Below are 20,635 nucleotides of genomic sequence, written 5' to 3' on the forward strand. Positions count from 1 at the left end.
AAAAGATAAACGGTGATATCTCACCTCATAAAGCTTTCAGGCCTGTAGGTGTTACTAGATATTATTCATTGATAACAAAATTTAAATAGTAGTTTCAGTTGTTCCTTGTGATTATTCATTCTACTGATCAGATAATTATATAACAGCAAGTGGTAGAGGCTCATGAAGTAAGGTACTAAACATAATATTAGGACAGAAAAAAGACTTTTTTCTTGGACCCTATAAAGGAAAGTTTCATACTGTTCATGGGATTCTCATGGGAAGAATACTGGAGTGGGTTGTCATCCTTCTCCAGTAGACCAGAGAAGACTTGAGAGTCCCTTGGACTGCAAAGAGATCAAACGAGTCAATCCTAAAGGAAATCAATGCTGAATATTCATTGGAAGGACTGATGCTGAAGCTGAAGCTTCATTACTTTGGCCACCTGATGCCAAGAACTGACTCACTGGAAAACCTCTGATGCTGGGGAAGATTGAATGCAAATGGAGAAAGGGGCAGCAGAGGATGAGATGGTTAGATAACATCACTGACTCAATGGACATGAATTTGAGCAAATTCTGGGAGACACTGGAGGACAGGGAGGCCTGATGTGCTATAGTTCACTGGGTCGCAAAGAGCTGGTCACCACTGAGTGACTGAACAACAGTGAAGGTAAAGGAGGTAGAATATGACCTCCCAAAGATACTCAGGTCCTAATCCCTGGAATCTGTTAATAAGCTAGGTTATATAACAGAGGAATTAATGCTTTATAGATGATCTTGAGGTTTGTCAATCACCTGACCTTACAATACAGAGTCATATCCTATTACTTCAGTGGGACTAGTATAATTCTAAGGACTTAGAATTAAAGGAAGGAGGCAGAAAAGGAAAGTCAGACAGATCTGACTACTGAAGAATGAGCTGAGACTTCTGGAAAGCTTCAGAGATGAATGTTGCTGGGTTTGATGATGAAGAAAGGGGATCTTAAAGAAGAAATGTGGATGGTCCCTAAAAAAGGCAAGAAAAGGGGTTCTCCCCAAGAACCTTTAGAAAGAAACATAGCCTTCCTTACGTCTTGATTTTAAAAATATGAGTTCTCCATGGTCTTTGGCCTAATTAATTAGCTCACAGATAGTCACAGGATTCAAACAAGAAGTGAAATTTGATATGAGTAATGAAAAATAGATGTTCCTTCTTTTGTATCACAAGCTATAATGAGGCAGTTTTGGAACTGCAAGAGCCAGCATGTCTAGTGTGAAATGAAGAATGTAGCCAATGAATGAAAGATGGTAATGATAACCCTGTATGTGAGACAGCAAAAAAGACACAGATGTTTAGAATGGACTTTTGGACTCTGTGGGAGAGGGAGAGGATGGGATGATTTGGGAGAATGGCATTGAAACATGCATACTATCATGTAAGAAATGAATCGCCAGTCTATGTTCGATACAGGATGCTTGGGGCTGGTGCATGGGGATGATTCAGAGAGATGATATAGGGTGGGAGGTGGGAGGGGGGTTCAGGATTGGGATCTCATGTGCACCCGTGGCGGATTCTTGTCAATGTATGACAAAACCAATACAGTATTGTAAAGCAAAATAAAGTAAAAATTAAAATTAAAAAAAAAAGAAAGTGAAAGAGGCAAGCCAGCTATTTCTTAGACTTCCCAACTGTGTAAGTCAATTGAAAAAATATTCTTTTTTTTTTCACTTTTTTCTTATATAGTTTGAAATGAGCTTCAGTCACTTGCAAGAGAAAGGGTACTGACTATACACAATCTTCTGATAAATATCCGGTAGTTTTGTAATGAAGGTGAAGGTATAGTTCCTGTTTTTGAGGTATATCCAGTTTAGTGGAGGGAATAACAATTTAGACAAGTAATTGTTTTAATCTGATGAATGCCAATTAGAGAAATATAAAAAACAAAGGAATGGAAGCTTAGGAAAAGTAACAGCTAACCAGACCTTATTGGTACAAAAAATAAAATTATAACACTTAATTATTGAGTTACTCTAATAAAAGGAAATAAAGCGTGTGAAATATTAAAGCAGGGATTCCCAGGTGGTGCTAGTGGTGAAGAACACGCCTGCCAATGCAAGAGAGATGAGACGCAGGTTCCATCCCTGGGTTGGGAAGAGCCTCTGGAGAAGGGCATGTCAACACGCTCCAGTATTCTCGCTTGGAGAATCCCTTGGACAGAGGAGCCTGGCGAGCTACAGTCCATAGGGTTGCAAAGAGTCAGATACAATGGAAGCCACTTAGCACACATGCAATATTAAAGCAGTCTGTAAACTGAAAATTTCTATGCAATATACATTTTCATTATCAAGATTATATTAACCCAGTCAAAATCCCCCTTGTTCATGATTTTCTTCTGCTTTCCTTTACTATAGAAAAATGGAAAACAAACAAAAAGCATAATAAGGACTAAAAGTTGATTTAGGTAATACCTTTAGAACTTGATAGTCTAGCAATTTCTGTGATAACTGTTGCCTAGTTAGACCAACTTACCACAATAACTCTCTAGGAGGTAGTGACTGATTGAAGACATTGATTTGTTTTATTAAATTGTGCAGAATGATAGCTTTATTATGATAATTAGTGTAAGATTAAACTTAATTTCTCTCTAAAAATAGCTTTCAATTAAGTAGATTAGGGTAGAAAAATCCCAGGGGATAACAGAATCTAATGTATAAATACATTTCTAAACTGACTCACAAACCAGATATATATCTTACTGTTAATCCTAAACCAGTAGTCAGCATCCAAAGAAATCTCTTTTGGAATCTAGTCTCTGCTTAGTATGTACCAAGCACTGTGAGAGGTACCTGGGAGCGAATGATGAGTAAGACAATCCCTGCCCTCTACAGGTTTGCTCTTTACATAGCTGATGATAACATAGACCCTTTCACAGACAGAAAAATCATACAATACTATTCATTTTCCAAACTGTAGTTGCAACTTAAATTTAGTGATATTCTCTGGAACATATCAAACAGTAATTCTTAGCCTTATCATTGTATTCAAATAATTCTTTTAAAATACTAAATTTGGTAGAAAAAAAGATTTTTCACTGAGGCTTTGTATGTCTGATTTTTCTTTTCCTCCACTCATCTTTCTCCCTCATTTGAGCAGATTAGGTGCATTTAATCATTTTTAATCACTTAATGGACTGAAGACTTCACTGGGCAGGAGACTTCAGACTCCATTCAGCCAAGCTTGGTGTTTCTGAAATTATGACAGAATGCTAAGCTTTAAAATTAATATTTAGATTCTTATAAGTTTTTTTTTTAAGATAAAAAGAAATACATCATACTACTGGACACGTGAAATACATCATTAAGCTGAATGGAATTTCCCAAAGAATAAATAGCACAGCATAATCTGTAACTTCTTGTTTCTTCAGGGGCGGGAAAAGGCTTTTTATCAACCCTTACTTCAAAATAATTTGAATCATTAATTATTTCCTGTCACTTGTACTGTATTTAGAAAATAAAGATAATAGTGTGCTTTATGAGATTATAAGGTGACATAGTTAGGCAATAGTGACCCACTGAGATTTTCAGTTTGATAAGAACTTGTCAGTTTGATAAGAACTGTTTGATAAGAAGATTTTAACATTAGATCATAATGTTTCAGCTTAAATGTCATTTTATGCTGAATCAATATTTTTAGGACATTTTACTAATGTACAAATGCAAAACAGTAGAATATGTTATTTTTACCTACCTGACATAATATATACAAATGCAAACAAAATAGTTCATTAAGATGCTTGAATTAATTATATGCTTACTGATGTACATTGAAGTAAATGAGAGAACTGAAAGCTGGAATGTAGCCAAATGAGTAATAAACTACTTTAACACTGTCTAGAGAGAGCGTTAATAATATTATAGGCATCAGACATTTGAAAACACCCTCAGGTGTTTAATTATAAACATTTGCAATAAATTAAGAGGAATGTGTCCATTTTATGGGCCTTGATTAAACCTACATTCAAGACTGCATGGAATAAATACTGTGATTCCTAGGAATGCAATCATGCTGATGGCACCCCAAAGTTCGTTTCAAAGAGTTCTACTATATGACAATTTAACTTTTAAGGCAAGGACGATATACTGGAGGGTAGTACTTAAGTACCTCAGGTCATTCAATTACATACTGACCCTTAATTTGGGATCATTAAATAGCATTTGCAGAAGGCAAGAGTCTATAAATAATATATTCATTAATCCTTAAAGCTGAATTTATTTCTTTGTTTTCATGCATATGGATGTCAAAAAGTAAATATTTCTGCATATAAAGAGAAATATGTTTTCACTTACTATTTTTGAGGCTAAAATATTTTTTATCAAAACCTGTTATATACATTTTGGTCTCTGATTTTCAGAAATACTTAGTTTAACAAATTATAGTATACATTTACATACAGACAAAAGTCTTATTGTAAAATGAAAAAGACTCTCCTGAAACAGTAAGGAAAATGTCAGAAAAGCTAAAAACATAAAATAAATCTAAGTTGATCAAAACCAACAAAAACAAGCAAACTGAACCAAAGAAGAGTGTACTTTACAAGCAATTTTAATCGGTGAATTATAAAGACAAATATTTATTAATTGTAAACATCTAAATTACAATTTGATAATATTAGATTTAAAAATTTAATCAAACTGAAATAATCTAATTCATATTTATTATTTTTTTCAAGCTGACAAGGGAAGCACACGTGTCCACATATGCCTACCCTTCACCTCGAGGGTCATCATGTAACTCAGATTGCTGACTGAGAGCCCGCATACCCCAGAACAAATTATTTGGTTCAAGAATAAGCACAGGATCCAAACACAGCTTGAGACTTTATAGGAGGATAAATAGCCCTATGCATGATATTAATATATGGACAAAGAAGGGAAGAGGCCTTTTTTTAATGTAATAATCTCTAAGAATATAGTTGGAGTTACCAATGCCAACTGTCTGGCTTGAGAATGACACAAATGCATGAATCGAAATAGAGGTGAGGCTATAGTAAGAGTGCAAATATAACTACCTTCAGTTAGTTCATGTCTGTGTGGCATTACTTTTATAAGCCACTTATATCCCTATCATCATATTACCCCTCCAAGCTCCATAATTAGACCCAGATAATAAACCTACAAATAGGTTCATTCTAATATTAAGTGTGGGACCAATATTTTTCAGGCAAAGGAAATTAAATAACCCAAATAGTTCTTTGCTGCTCTTGTAAATCAGTTCTATTCAGCCTATCCATCCCTGAAATTCAACTTTTATTTCAATATCTTTAAAACAGAAACCTCTCATTAAAGCAATCTATATGCTTTTATTCTATTTTAAAGATCACTCACTTCTGTATACTGTCAGTTCCAAGACTCCTGGATTCTGGAATCTAGCTGTTGGCTCTGGTACATTCAACTAATTTCTTGCTTAGACCTCTCTGATAGTGAGCCTGCCTGGACTACTACCATTGCTTCTAATGAGTCTTCCTAGGTATTATATTACATCTTCTTGACCAAATGCTCTCTCAGAGATTTGGCTGAAAGCATAAATAGCATGATAAGCAAATTGAAAATGATGCAAGATTGAAAGGGGAGGGCAATATAACAAGTACTTACAATAAAGATTTAATATAAAAATTTAAAAGGCAGAAGTTATGTGAAAACACAAGTGTTTTTTGTTTTGCTAAAAAGCAGTAAAGGTCTCACCTCTCTAAGGCAATAAGATAGCATGTGGCATATTGTGTAATCAGTGTGTGTATATATATATATATATATATATCAGACATATACAGAAATATTGAAAAAATAAAACAGATAAGGATAAAGGCATTTATTAGAAAGGTGGACTATCTAAGAAGCATACATATCAAGTTGAAAATAGTAAACTGTTCTTGGTACTTAGGCAGTAGAAGACTGAGTGGGTTCATGGGATGTAATCAATTCTTTACTTATTGATAAATGATTACAAGCAAAGGGATTACTTATTTTATATTATTCCATAAATGAATCATTTTGTCCAGTATGTTTTAAGTATTATAAAAAGAAAAGGTTTCTGCCATTTAGAAATGTCCAGTATCCATTTATAAGATAGTCTCCTTGAAAATACAGTGAGTTCTCTCTTGCTTGGAGGATTCTGGCAGGGGAAAAATGCTACCAATCAAAGATGTTGAAGAAGATATCTACTAAAGTTTCTTGCTTCCAGATGCCTTATCTAGGAACAAACCTGGCTGCATCAGAAACATCAAGAGAGCTGTTAACATTTAGTGCCTACCTTGCAGAAATTCTGATTCCAGGTGTCTATGATGGACCTGAGGTATTACGATGATTAAGAGGCTCTTCCAGTCACTCTGGTCTATAACCAAATCTCGGCTCCGGGTGTCCACTACACTCAATTCTACCCCTTGGTCTCTGACACCATAATCAATAAGTGATCACAATTTAATTCTGATACTTCATTTGAAATTATAAGTAAATCGATTTTCCCCTTTTTTTTAAGTTTTCAGATATGTAATAGGTTGTTCTGTCTTCTAATTTTTAATAAGATATAATTTACTTACAATAAATAAATAGAACTTACATGTATAGGTCAAAGATTTATTGTGTTGCACTCAAAACAAAAAAATGAATATCTCTGGTACCACAGAAGGTTATCATGTGTCCTTTCTAGACTTTCCACTCCTGGCCCAGAGATGCAATCACTTTCTGACTGGATCACCAAGATTAGTTTTGTATGTTACCATAATTCATATAAATGGAATACTATAGTATATACTTCTTTTCTTTCAGAATTATTTCACTGAAATTTTTATTGTTGAATATTTCAGTAGTTCATTTCTTATTGTTGAATAGTATTCCATTGTAGGAACATTCCACAATTCCTTGAACCATTTTCAAAATTATGGACATTTAAGTTGTTTCCAGTTTCAGACTTTATGAATAATGCTAATATAAGGATTTGTATATATGATTTCGCAAAGATATACATTCACATTTATCTTGGTAAATACCTGGAAGTGACCTGGGTAAGTCACGTGGTGGATGAATGTATAAATTTGTAACTAATTGCCGAATGGTTCCATAAGTGCCTACACATTTTTACATCCAACTCTCTGTGGAGGGTTTCAGTTTGCCACATTCTTGCCCATGTGTAGTAATGGCCTTCAGTCGGTCTAGTGGGTACTGATTAGTATCTTCTTTTAATTGGTATTTACCTGTGGACTAAAAATGTTCAGCACTTCTTGTGCTTATTGGCCGTTTATATAGCTTCTTATATGAGTTCTTTGAACAAACTTTGTGCACACTTTCGGTTGTTATATCTGTGTTGGTCTCATATTTTTGCTTCGTAGTTTTGTTTGTTTAATTCTCTGAGCCCTTTATATGTATTTGCATAAGTTTTTCAGGTATATGTATTGAAATTTACTCCCCAGTTTACAGTTTGCCTATTTGTTTTCTTAACGGTGTCTAATATGAACAGAAAGTTTTAATTAAGATAAAGCTCACGTTGCTTGCTGTGCCCCAAGTATTAAAGTCCTCTCCCTCTAATTCAGGAGCTTAGTGTTTTCTGCCAGCATACCTATCACTGAGGCAGGCTAACTTATTTAGCTTGCAAGTAGGGTAAAATCTCAGAGCTTCTCCAGTGGCTCAGTAGTAAAGAATCCACCTGTAATGTAGGAGATGAAGGCTACAATCCCTGAGTTGGGAGGATCCTCTGGAGAAGGGAATGCCATCCCACCCCAGTTTTCTTGCCTGGAGAATCCCATGAACTGAGGAGTCTTGCCGACTACAGTCTGTAGGATCGCAAAGAGTCAGACAGGACAGAAGCAACTGAGCACGCACGCATGCATGCAGGGCGAAAATCTCAGACCCTTCACAGTTCTTGACTGTATCACATTACAGCCCCACCTGTAAGCAATCTGGGGACTATAGTTTTTCAACTGGAAGTATTATGCTCTCAAGCAAATCTGGCCTAAGGAGGAGAACAGTTATTATATAGGCAAGCAGCTATTTCTGTTGAGAAGTCAGCCTACTTTGACTCAATGACTGTCCTGTTTCCAAATTTACAATGATAAACAAACCTCCCGAACTGATATACAGTATTTTTTCTTGAATGATATTAATATGCTGAAGGTCAGCAGGCTTAAAGTCAGTTATTGTATCTCTTTAATGAAAATGATTCTACACATTTTCATTGTAAATGCTTAAGAAATTTGTGTCAGAAATTAATCATTATTTCTATAGCATCGAAATAGTTCAGTAGTTGAAAGCAGGAAGAGACACTACGAGTGCTTGAATTCAGACTTTTGGGGCTTGGTTTCAAGTCACCTGACTTCTTACTACCTCAGCTTTTTTCATCTGTAATATCATTACCATCATCATCATCTTCATCTACCTCATAGAGATGCTGTGAGAATTAAATGAACATGTAAAGCATTTAGAACAGAGCCTGGATATCAATAAATGTTCTCTATAAGATTATCCCCTTGTTATATTCTGGTGTGATAGTTCACAGCAATCTCTTCATACTCATGATACATGGTTAGGAGTACATGCTCTGGTCAGACTTTAAACTCAGTATTAATGCTTCTTAGGTATATTTCATAAACAAGTTACCCATCAGTTGTTTCTGTTTTCCAATTTATAAAACTGTGATAATACTATAATCTACTTCATAGACCTATTGAGAAAATTCAGTGATATAATGTAAAATATTTATTCTAGTGCCTGGCCAATAAAAATGCTCAGATACACTATTTTTAATATTTTTATTTCTATAAGATTTGTTCACACTGTCTATTGGAGTTGCTGTCTCTCAAACACTGTGAAAGTTAGGTAGGATTCTGAGAGGCAATAATCAAGATCAAAGTCTACCCATGAAGCCTTCTTTGATCACTGCTGCCTAACTTAAACACTTTCTTCACTGCAGACCACTAGTACTCAGTTTATACCATTTATGATACAACATACTATTTTCTCTATTAAGATATTATTATAAATATTTTATCTTTTAATTATAAGTTTCTTAAAGGTTAAGACTACATTCTGTAAAATTTTTAATGTCATGTTTTGCATTTTCACTAAACAAGGGAACAATGAATATTTCTTAAATGACACATTTTTAAAAGTTTAACACTCCTTTTCAAGTCTTTAAAAAAATGTCGAGTCAATTCATTCAAATAAAGTTTCACATTTTTTTTCTCTTTCCATCCATTTTCTTTCTTTCTTTTTTTTTTTTAAGTTGCTCAGTCATGTCCAACTCTTTGTGACCCCATCAACTATACAGTCCATGGAATTCTCCAGGCCAGAATACTGGAGTGGGTAGCCTTTTCCTTCTCCAGGGGATCTTCCCAACTCAGGTATCAAACCCAGGACTCCTGCATTGCAAGCAGATTCTTTACCAGCTGAGACACAAGGGAAGCCCAAGAATACTGGAGCAGTAGCCTATCCCTTTGACAGGGGACTTTCCCAACCCAGGAATCAAACCGGGGTCATCATCCATTTATTTGTCAAAGATAAGAATTTTCTCTGGTAAGGAATTTACAGTGTACTTTTACACTGGGCTCATATTCATAAGTTCAGTGCAATTCATTCACTCAGTCACGTCTGACTCTTTGCAACCCCATGGAATGCAGCATGCCAGACCTCCCTGTCCATCATCAATCCGGAGTTTACTCAAACTCATGTCCATTGGGTCAGTGATACCATACAACCATCTCATCCTCTGTCGTCCCCTTCTCCTCCCTCCTACAATCTTTCCCAGTATTATGGTCTTTTTCAATGAGTCAGTTCTTTGCATCAAGTGGCCAAAGTATTCGAGTTTCAGCTTAAGCATCAGTCTTTCCAGTGAATATTCAGGATTGATTTCCTTTAGGATTGACTGGTTGGATCTCCTTGCAGTGCAAGGAACTCTCAAGAGTCTTCTCCACACCACAGTACAAAAGCATCAATTCTTCAGCACTTAGCTTTCTTTATAGACCAAATCTCACACCCATACATGACTACTGGAAAAACCATAGCCTTGACTAGATGGACCTGTGTTCACAAAGTAATGTCTCTGCTTTTTAATATGCTGTCTAGGTTGGCCATAACTTTCCTTCCAAGGAGTAAGTGTCGTTTAATTTCATGGCTACAGTCACCATCTGCAGTGATTTTGAATCCCCCCAAAATAAAGTCTGTCACTGTTTCCAGTGTTTGCTCATCTATTTGCTATGAAGTGATGGGACCAGATGCCATGATCTTAGTTTTCTGAATGTTGAGCTTTAGGCCAACTTAAATCAAAATTTAAGCTCATAATCATAATTAACTGCTTTTGAAAAAAGTGTTCCTCTAATAAACTGGATAAGAAGCCTAATCTTTTTCTTTAAGTATATTTTTCTAAGCAAAATACATCTTCAATAACATTTGGCTTCAGCAGGTTGCCTGATTTCACCCATGGAATGGAAGGTTGCTTAATCCATTCCTTAATGAAAGTAACTCCTGATAACCAAGATAAAAGTCAAGTATAATTCTAATGTTTGAACTTAAAATGAGGACTATGATGAATGTATATGTAAATACATTAGCCCTCTTCAAGACACAAGATATTTGGATAGCTTGATGTTTATTTTGGATTCTAGCCCAGTTCTTTACTAGCAAGATTTATTGTAAGTATCAAAGAAAATTTTTCTTTCATTGAAGAAAAGTATTACTGGAAATGATTTTAAAAGTACAATCAGGATATTTTTTCATGAATTATTAAATTAAATAAGTTAAAATAAAGTTTATCATCAGAGTAAAGGAAAATGTTCTCGTTATTCCTAAAACAAACACTGCTTCTAACAGAGAATATAATACATCTTATTTATTCAAAGGAAAGCAAAAGAAAAGAGAGTGGGGAAATTCAAATGTATGGAAAGGAGTGTGTGACCATGAATTTATTGTACATTTAAAAAATTACTTATCTGTAATCAAAATGTCTTCTTTTATAAGAATTCCCTAAGTGTAATCCATGTAAGACTTGGGAATAAGATAACAAGGAATTTTATTTTCTCATGGATATTTGTAATCATACAGTAAAATTCTCATTTTAATTTGTAGAAACATCATCAAAAGTTATTTTCTGTTCTTTATTTTACAGACTACTTTGATAGGACTAACTAAGCAGTGTTTTCTCCTCTTAAATAAAGATTTGCAATTTAAAAATTCATTATTTCAAATTATGTTTGAGTAGAGGTCATGAGAATACCATTTGTGGTTATATATCCATAGATAATCTGACTAGAAAAAAATTGACAAAGGGATACTCAGTATGTTGACAGTAGAGTTAGAGTTTACTATGTTCACTAAATAATTCTACTAGTGACTATCAGATTTGTGTTCCATCTTTACTTTTACTGATGAGGCAATTATTTTTATTTCCGTTTTGTTTACTTTATTCATTTTAGTCTCTTGGTCTTCGTTCTGTGACCCCTAAGTAATATGAATTAAACAACAAAATAAGGATTTCCGTCCTGGGGACAAAGGACTGTGCTTTTAGAGAGTGTCACAGACTTTTGGCTGAAGTCTACCCATCAAGTTTAATGGAACTCAGCTGCCCAAACCCCATGTGACCTTTGAATATTTAGGGCTAATGTAGCTGCCACTTGCATTCCCTCCCTAGGAGTCCACAGGAGCTCTTATTTGCTGCTTTCCAGCTTTCTGCCAACCTGTTTGTGCTTGGTTCTATTGATGTCACTTTCTGGCAACTTTTGTGTAACTGTTCTCTATGTTCAAAATGCTGAGCAGATTAGGGTAAGAAAACCCTCATTTTGAAACAGTTTTTTGTTTGCAATGAAAATAAGTTGCTCTTTAGATCATAAATCTTAACGTTTTAAAATAAAAATGTAAAAACCAGGCCCATCCACACTGAAAGGAATTTTTTTTTCTATCTCCTTCTTAAGGCAAATTTCTAAGGAAGCACATGTTTCACAATATATATCCCTTATCAAAATCTGTTTATTTCCTCTCATTTGAACCTATCAATCTCTACTGTCTTTCCTCTCTTCCTAATGACAAAAATAAGAAAGATACTATATTTGAAAATCTCTGGGATTAGTCAGATAGAAAACAGATAGATTTTAATTTGGGAAAAAAGTGTTTAAACAAAAATAACATTATTTCTTTACTTATTATTAAATGCATGCTAAGCTACTTCAGTCATGAAGTAGCTACTTTTTGACGCTATGGATGGTAGCCTGCCAGGTTCCTCTGGGATTCTCCAGGCAAGAACACTGGAGTGGCTTGCCATGCCCTCCTCCAGGGGATCTTCCTGACTCAGGGATCAAACTGCAGTCTCTTATGTCTCTTGCACTGGCAGGAAAGTTCTTTACACCTGGGAAGCCCTATTTTTGCTTACTTTTGTTAATGTAGCACAAGTAAAAATATTGAGACACAGTATCTTCTTAAGATATAGTAAAATAATACAAGTAAAATGCCTTGTGTTTTACCTTGCAAAGTTAAATAAATTGAGTATCTTTATACTAGTCAGTATTTTTGTGAGAGTTCACATTGGAGACAATATGCTAGGATAAATATAAGGTATTATAATTTCAATGACCCTCAAAGTGTTAAGTACTAAGTAGATTCTAAAGTCTATACAAGAGCATAAGAAAAATACTTCAGATTTTTTTAACTGAAAAATAGAAATATGTAATATTTTTAAGTGTTCAAGGATCTGTCAAAAATTATTCTTTTATTGTTATATTTAGGTATAAATGCTTTTGAAAGAGGAAAAAATACAGCATTGTTTTCAATAACTTCCTATTATTTGAAAAATCAAAATATATGCAAAAGATTGAACCTGAGGTCTTAACAAACTTTTTTGTCATCGTTGCCTGATTTGTAAGAACATGCCAGGACATGAAAACCACAAAAAATAATAACTTCTTCAAGTTTTTCAAGATTCAACAAAATTAACTGCCATATAAATACCAGCTTACAAAACTCATTCAAGTAACAAACACTTACCATATTCGCTATCATAGAATATAATGAACTTCTGCCAGGCATATTCTGTGACCACTCTCAGGATAACGTCATTTAAGTAGACAGGTGGCCGAACAGAGAGAGTGTAGTCATCATTCCTGTTGCTCCGGGTGAGTCCACAGCCACTCCTGGGGGTCCCAGCTGTGGAGCGCTGAATGAAGAGGTGGGGGATATGCATGGCATCTGCCAAAGATTGGAGGGATCCCGCTGATGTGCAGCCAATGGAGCTGACCAGGGCCAAGATCCCTTGATTCATAAGTTCACAGGCTGTAAGGAAGTACAGTAATATTCAAATGTCAATATAGGTTTCATATGCTTTCTCTTTTACAAAGAACAGTAAATAAAGGTTACACAGTTATTTTACAACTATTATATATATATATATTTTAAAGAACATTCTACATGTGGATATCTTTCAATTACAAACTGCTATTGGGATTCAGATCAAGAATTCTATCTTAATTATTAACAGCTATCTGACTTCACGCAAATTTCTTGGCTATTCTTAGTTTCACTTCAATCATCTATAAAGAAGACTCTTAAGCAGGATTATTGTGAAGGTCAGAGATAATTCAGCGCCTGATATTTGCCTTTCACGTGATAGGCATCCAATTAGTGACAGCTATGTGGTTTGGTCATTAAGTCGTGTCCAACTCTTGCAGTCCCATGGGCTGTAGCCCTCCAGGCTCCTGTCTCCATGGGATTTTCCAGGCAAGAATACTGGAGTGGTTTGCCATTTGCTTCTCCAAGTGACAGTATATAATTATCAATGTATAATTCAAAGTAAAGGTAATTCTTTATTGAATATGCAATACAAGGTTTTACAAAAGGAGATAATACGCAAACTGGTAAATAAATGAAGGGGGAGATGAAGAGTTTGAGGAAGGTACTTCTGGCCACAGAGAAGAGATTCATTTTAATACCCAAAACTTTGATGACATTGGGCTTTCATATTAAACTTGGGAAATGAAAATGTTTTTGTTTTTTTCCTTGTTTGCAAAAAGTCATAGTCAAATAAAATAATGCATTTCAGAAACTCTCATTCTGGTTTCTAGCTGAAAAATTTCTAATTTTTACTACATGGCTTATGATCTGTTTTAGCTTCATTTTAACTACTGTGTGCATGCATATACTCTTCCTTCAAAACATATTTGAAATGAGAACAAATATAAATTATAAATAAACATAAAGACATAGCATATATAGAAAAAAAGAGTTCAGAAGTGATATTTCAGAATGCCAATTTTTGAAGTCAAGAATTTAAAAATCAAAAGTAAACATAGAAAGAATCAGGAAAAATTAATTCCACTGGAGAAGGTAAGACATCGTAATCGTTCAAGTATTTATTCTAGATTGGATGCATTCTAGATATAACATTCTCAGGATTCTGACTTTAATTGAAAAAATTCAAAGGAAAAGTTAGATGATAAGTACCTCCATGAAATAAATTGGCCAGTTGGGGAGTGGTCCCCAGATGGCAGAGGAATAGGATGGGAAGACCACTTTATCCCACACAAATTCATCAAGAGTTCATTTGAAATCTGGGTAACTTCCACAAAACAACTTCTGAATGCTGGTGGAGGACACCAGGCACCCAGAAAGGCAGCCCATTCTCTTCAAAAGGAGGGTGTGATTACTGGCTTGATTGCTCTCTCCCCTTTTGACTCTCCCTTTTCTCCACCAGGTCATCTCAATCTCCTCCCTCCCTCTTCTCTTCTCTGCTTAACTCTGTGAATCTCTCTGAGTGTTCCAGACTATGGAGAACACTTAGGGAACTGATTACTGGCTAGATTGGTCTCTCCCCTTTTGATTCCCTCTCTTCTCCTCCTCGTCACCTCTATCTCCCTCCTCCCTCTTCTCTTCTCCATGTAAATCTATGAACCTCTCTGGGTGTCCCTTGCTGAGGAGAACTGTTTTACCATTAACCTAGATGTTTTGTTATCTGTGATGTATGGATGGAAAAGTCTTGAGGCTACTAAAAGAATGAGACTGAAAGCCAGGAATAGGAGGCTTAACTCCAAAACTTGAGAACATCAGAGAACTCTTGATTGTAGGGAACATTAATAGACAAGAGCTCACCCAAAAGCCTCCATACCTACACTGAAACCAAGCTCCACCCAAGAGCCAATAAATTCTAGAGCAAGAAATACCATGCTAATTCTCCAGCAAAGCAGGAACACACCCCTGAGCATTAAAAGACAGGCTGCCCAAAGCCAGCCAAACCCATAGATACCCCAAAACTCACTACTGGACACTTTACTGCTCTTCAGAGAGAAGACATCCAGTTCCACCCACCAGAACACACACACAAACTTCCCTAATCAGGAAACCGTGACAAGCCACTCGTCCTACCCCACCCACAGGGAGCAGGCTCCACAATAAAGAGGAACCACAAACTTCCAGCCTACAGAAAGGGCACCCCAACACAGCAATCTAAACAAAATGAAAAGGCAGAGAAATATTCAGAAGGTAAAGGAACATTACAAATGCCCACCAAACTAAACAAAAGAGGAGGAGATAGGGAGTCTACCTGAAAGAGAATTCAGAATAATGATAGTAAAGATGATCCCAAATCTTGAAAACAAATGGACTTACAGATAAATAAACTAGCGATAAGTATTGAGAAGATGAAAGAAATGTTTAACAAGGACCCAGAAGAAAAAAAGAAGAGTTGATCAATAATGAATAATGCAATAACTGAGATCAAAAGCACTCTGGAGGGAGCCAACAGTAGAATACTGAAGCAGAAGGTAGGATAAGTGAGGTGGAAGATAGAATGGTGGAAATAAATGAAGCAGAGTGGAAAAAAGAAAAAAAATATTAAAAGAAATGAGTACAACCTCAGAGACCTCTGGGACAATGTCAAATGCCCCAACATTTGAATCATAGGAGTACCAGAAGAAGACAAAAAAAAAGGGGGGGACATGAGAAAATACTTGAGGAGATAATAGTTGAAAACTTCCCTAAAATGGGGAAGGAAATAGCCACCCAAGTCCAACAAACCCAGAGAGGCCCAAACAGGATGAAGCCAAGGCAAAACACCCCAAGACACATATTAATCAAACTAATGAAGGTCAAACTCAAAGAGCAGCAAGGGAAAAGCAACAAATAACACACGAGGGGATCCCCATAAGGATAACAGCTGATCTTTCAATAGAAACTCTTCAGGCCAGAAGGGAATGGCAGGACATACTTAAAGTGATGCAAGAGAAAAACCTGCAACCCAGATTACTATACCCAGCAAGGATCTCATTCAAATATAAAGAATTCAAAAACTTTACAGACAAGCGAAAGCTGAGAGAATTCAGCACCACCAAACCAGCTCTCCAACAAATGTTAAAAGACCTTCTCTAGACAGGAAACACAGAAGTTTGTTTCAAATCCAAAACAACAAAGTAAATGGAAATGGGATCATAATGATCAATAATTACCTTAAATGTAAATGGGTCGAATGCCCTAACCAAAAGACAAAGACTGGCTGAATGGATACAAAAAACAAGACTGCTATATACGCTGTCTATAGGAGACCTACCTCAAACCAAGGGACACATACAGACTGAAAGCGAAGGGCTGGAAAAAAGATATTTCATGCAAATGGAGACCAAAAGAAAACAGGAGTAGCAATACTCATATCAGATAAAATAGACTGAAATAAAGACTGTGAAGAGACAAAGAAGACACTACTTAATGGTCAAAGGATCAATCCAAGAACATGTAACAATTGTAAAAAAATATGCACCCAACATAGGAGCACCTCAATACATAAGGCAAATGCTAACAAGTATGAAAGGGGAAATTAACAGTAACACAATAATACTGGGGACTTTAATACCCCACTCACACCTAGGGATAGATCAACCAAACAGAAAATTAGCAAGGAAACACAGACTTTAAATGATACAATGGATCAGTTAGACCTAATTGATATCTATCGGACATTTCACCCCAAAACAATGAATTTCACCTATTTCTCAAATGCACACAGAACATTCTCCAGGATAGATCACATCCTGGATTTCTCAAGCAGACATGGAACATCCTCCAGGATAGATCACATCCTGGGTCATAAATCTAGCCTTGGTAAATTCAAAAAAATGAAATCATTTCAAGCATCTTTTCTGATCACAATGTGGTAAGATTAGATGACAACTACAGGAAACAAACTATTAAAATACAAACATTTGGAGGCTAAACAACAAATTTCTGAATAACCAAGAAACCATGGAAGAAATCAAAAAGTAAATCAAAATATTCATAGAAACAAATGAAGATGAAAACAGGACAACCCAAAACCTATGGGATTCAGTAAAAGCAGTACTAAGTGAAAGGCTCATACCAACAGAAGTTTAACTTCAAGAGAGAAGATTAAAAAAATCCAACAAATAACCTAACTTTACTCCTAAAACAACTAGAAAAAGAAGAAATGAAGAACCCTAGGGTTAATAGAAGGAAAGAAATCATAAAAATTAGAGCAGAAATAAGTGAAAAGGAACACAGGACACTATAGCAAAAATCAACAAAACTAAAACCAGTTCTTTGATAAGATAAATAAATTAGACAAACCATTAGCCAGACTCATCAAAAAAAAAAAAAAAGGGAGAAGAATCAAATAAAAAATTAGAAATGAAAATGGAGAAGTCACAGCAGACAACACAGAAATACAAAGGATCATAAGAGACTACTATTAGCAACTATATGCCATAAAAGTGGACAAATTGGAAGAGATGGATGGATTCCTTGAAAAGTATAAACTGCCAAAACTGAACCAGAAACAGAAAATCTTAACAGACTCATCACAAGCCTAGAAATCAAAGCTGTAATCAAAAATATTCCAACAAACAAAAGCCCAGGACCAGGTGGCTTCACAGGTGAATTCTACCAGAAATTTAGAGAATTAACACCTATCGTACTTAAACTCTTCCAGAAAATTGCAGAGGGAGGTAAACTACCAAACTCATTCTATGAGGCCAGCATCACTGTAATACCAAAACCAGACAAAGATGCCACAAATAATAAATAAATAAATAAAATTACAGGCCAATATCACTGATGAACAGAGATGCAAAAATCCTTAACAAAATTCTAGCAAACAGAATCCAACAACACATTAAAAAGATCATATATCATGACCAAGTGGGCTTCAACCCAGGGATACAAGGATTCATCAATATTTGCAAATTAATTAATGTGATATACCAAATTAACAAATTGAAAGATAAAAACCATATGATTATCTCAACAGATGCAGATAAAGCCTTTGACAAAATTCAACATCCATATATGATAAAAACCCTGCAGAAAGCAGGCATAGAAGGAACATACCTCAACATAATAAAAGCCATATATGATAAGCCCACAGCAAACATTATCCTCAATGATGAAAAATTGAAAGCATTTCCCCTCAAGTCAGGAACAAGACAAGGGTGCCCACTATCACCACTACTATTCAACATAGCTTTGCAAGTTTTAGCCACAGCAATCAGAGAAGAAAAAGAAATAAAAGGAATCCAAATTAGAAAAGAAGAAGTAAAACTCTCACTGTTTGCAGATGACATGATCCTCTACATAGAAAACCCTAAAGACTCCACCAGAAAGTTACTAGAGCTAATCAACGAACATAGTAAAGTTGCAGGACATAAAATTAATATACAGAAATCCCTTGCATTCCTATACACTAACAATGAGAAAACAAGAAATATTAAGGAAAAGTTCATTCACCATTGTGACGAAAAGAATAAAGTACTTAGGAACAAATCTACCTAAAGAAACAAAGGACTTATATATAGAAAACTATAAAACACAGATGAAAGAAATAAAAAATGACACAAATAGATGGAAATATACAATGTTCATGAATTACAAGAATCAATATAGTGAAAATGAGTATACTACCCAAAACAAACTATAGATTCAATACTACCCCTTTCAAGCTACCAAGAGTATTTTTCACAGAACTAGACATATAATTTCACAATTTGTAAAGAAATACAAAAAACATCGAAGATCAAAGCAATCTTGAGAAAGAAGAATGGAACTGGAGGGATCAACCGTCCAGACTTCAGACTATACTACAAAGTTACAGTCATCAAGACAGTATGGCACTGGCACAGAGACAGAAATATGTGTCAATGGAACAAAATAGAAAATAGACAAATTTTCTATTTATCAAAACATAAAAAATAGATAATTAATCTATTAACAAAATAGATAAATCCACAACCTCTGCATCAGGAAGCATTTAACAGGAGGCTTCCTGTGTGCTGTTTTGGATCTGTCGTGAATCCTCTGTTCCTTATTAATTCCTGAATATTCAGGAATTAAGAGGAGCGGCAAACCACTCATGGGGCTGAGGAATGCATGCATGTCCTTCGTTAGTTTTTCCATATGGTGACAAGTAACTATTTACAGCCCTCTTCTTTTTTATGAACCATAAGGTAAAAGTGATTATTTACAAACTTCTCTCTTTGATATGAATTTTCTTGTGTTTCCTTGATAATTTGTAAGTCTGGACTTTTGATCTTTATCTTTGCTGAACAAAGCTACTTTGTAAGACAGTATATATACCCACACTATGTTGAATAAAACACCCTTGTTCCATCCGAGCTTGGGTCTCCATGTCTTTCTTTTTCTCTCTGTTTCTCTCTTTCTCTCTCTCTCAGAGAGAGAAGCTGCTGAGCTCACTTTCTTGCCCGGGCTTGCAAGACCCTCGTGAGAGGGCACCCTGTGCCTACGTGAAGCAGTGCAAGCCCCGTGTCAAGGGCTTCATTGGTTTTCTGTGTAAACCAAGGAATATCAGCCTCTTTCTCTCTCTCTTTTACTTTCTTATCATCGACTCCAGACCACCAGGTTCCCGTCCATTAAAGGACCTCAATACCTATGGACACCTTATCTTTGACAAAAGAGGCAAAAATGTACAATGGAGAAAAGACAATCTCTTTAACAAGTGGTGCTGGGAAAACTGGTCAACCACTTGTAAAAGAATGAAACTAGAAAACTTTCTAACACCATACACAAAAATAAACTAAAAATGGATTGAAGATCTAAATGTAAGACCAGAAACTATAAAACTCCTACAGGAAAACACAGGCAAAACACTCTCTGACATAAATCAAAGCAGGATCCTCTATGACCCACCTCTCAGAGTAATGGAAATAAAAGCAAAAATAAACAAATGGGACCTAATTAAACGTAAAAGCTTTTGCACAATGAAGGAAACTATAAGCAAGGTGAAAAGACAGCCTTCAGAATGGGACAAAAATAATAGCAAATGCCAAAACTGACAAAAATTTAATCTCAAAACTGACAAAAAATTAATCTCAAAAATATACAAGCAACTCAGGAAGCTCTATATCAGAAAAATAAATGACCCAATCAAAAAATGGGCCAAAGAACTAAACAGACATTTTCCAAAGAATGCATACAGATGGCTAAGAAATACATGAAAAGATGCTCAATATCACTCATCATCAGAAATGCAAATCAAAACCACAATGAGGTACCATCCCACACCAGTCAGAATGGCTGCTATTCAAAAGTCTACAAACAGTAAATGCTGGAGAGCATGTGGAGAAAAGGGAACCCTCTTACACTGTTGGTGGGAATACAAACTAGTATTCCCACTATGGAGAAGAGTGTGGACA

At 35.4% G+C, this 20,635-nt stretch overlaps 1 protein-coding gene across 3 annotated transcripts in view; it reads right to left on the reverse strand.

Annotated features, from left to right (window-relative positions):
- Positions 1 to 20,635, reverse strand: part of GRID2 (glutamate ionotropic receptor delta type subunit 2) — a 1,666,133-nt gene that overhangs the window by 766,051 nt on the left and 879,447 nt on the right. For all 3 annotated transcript variants that reach the window (XM_069593668.1, XM_069593665.1, XM_069593666.1), the window contains one exon: positions 12,978 to 13,262. In XM_069593668.1, the coding sequence (XP_069449769.1) occupies positions 12,978 to 13,262 (285 nt within the window). The remainder of the gene's footprint in view (positions 1 to 12,977; positions 13,263 to 20,635) is intronic.

This window comes from Ovis canadensis, chromosome 6 (assembly GCF_042477335.2).
Source record: "Ovis canadensis isolate MfBH-ARS-UI-01 breed Bighorn chromosome 6, ARS-UI_OviCan_v2, whole genome shotgun sequence".
NCBI classification, from domain to species: domain Eukaryota; kingdom Metazoa; phylum Chordata; class Mammalia; order Artiodactyla; family Bovidae; genus Ovis; species Ovis canadensis.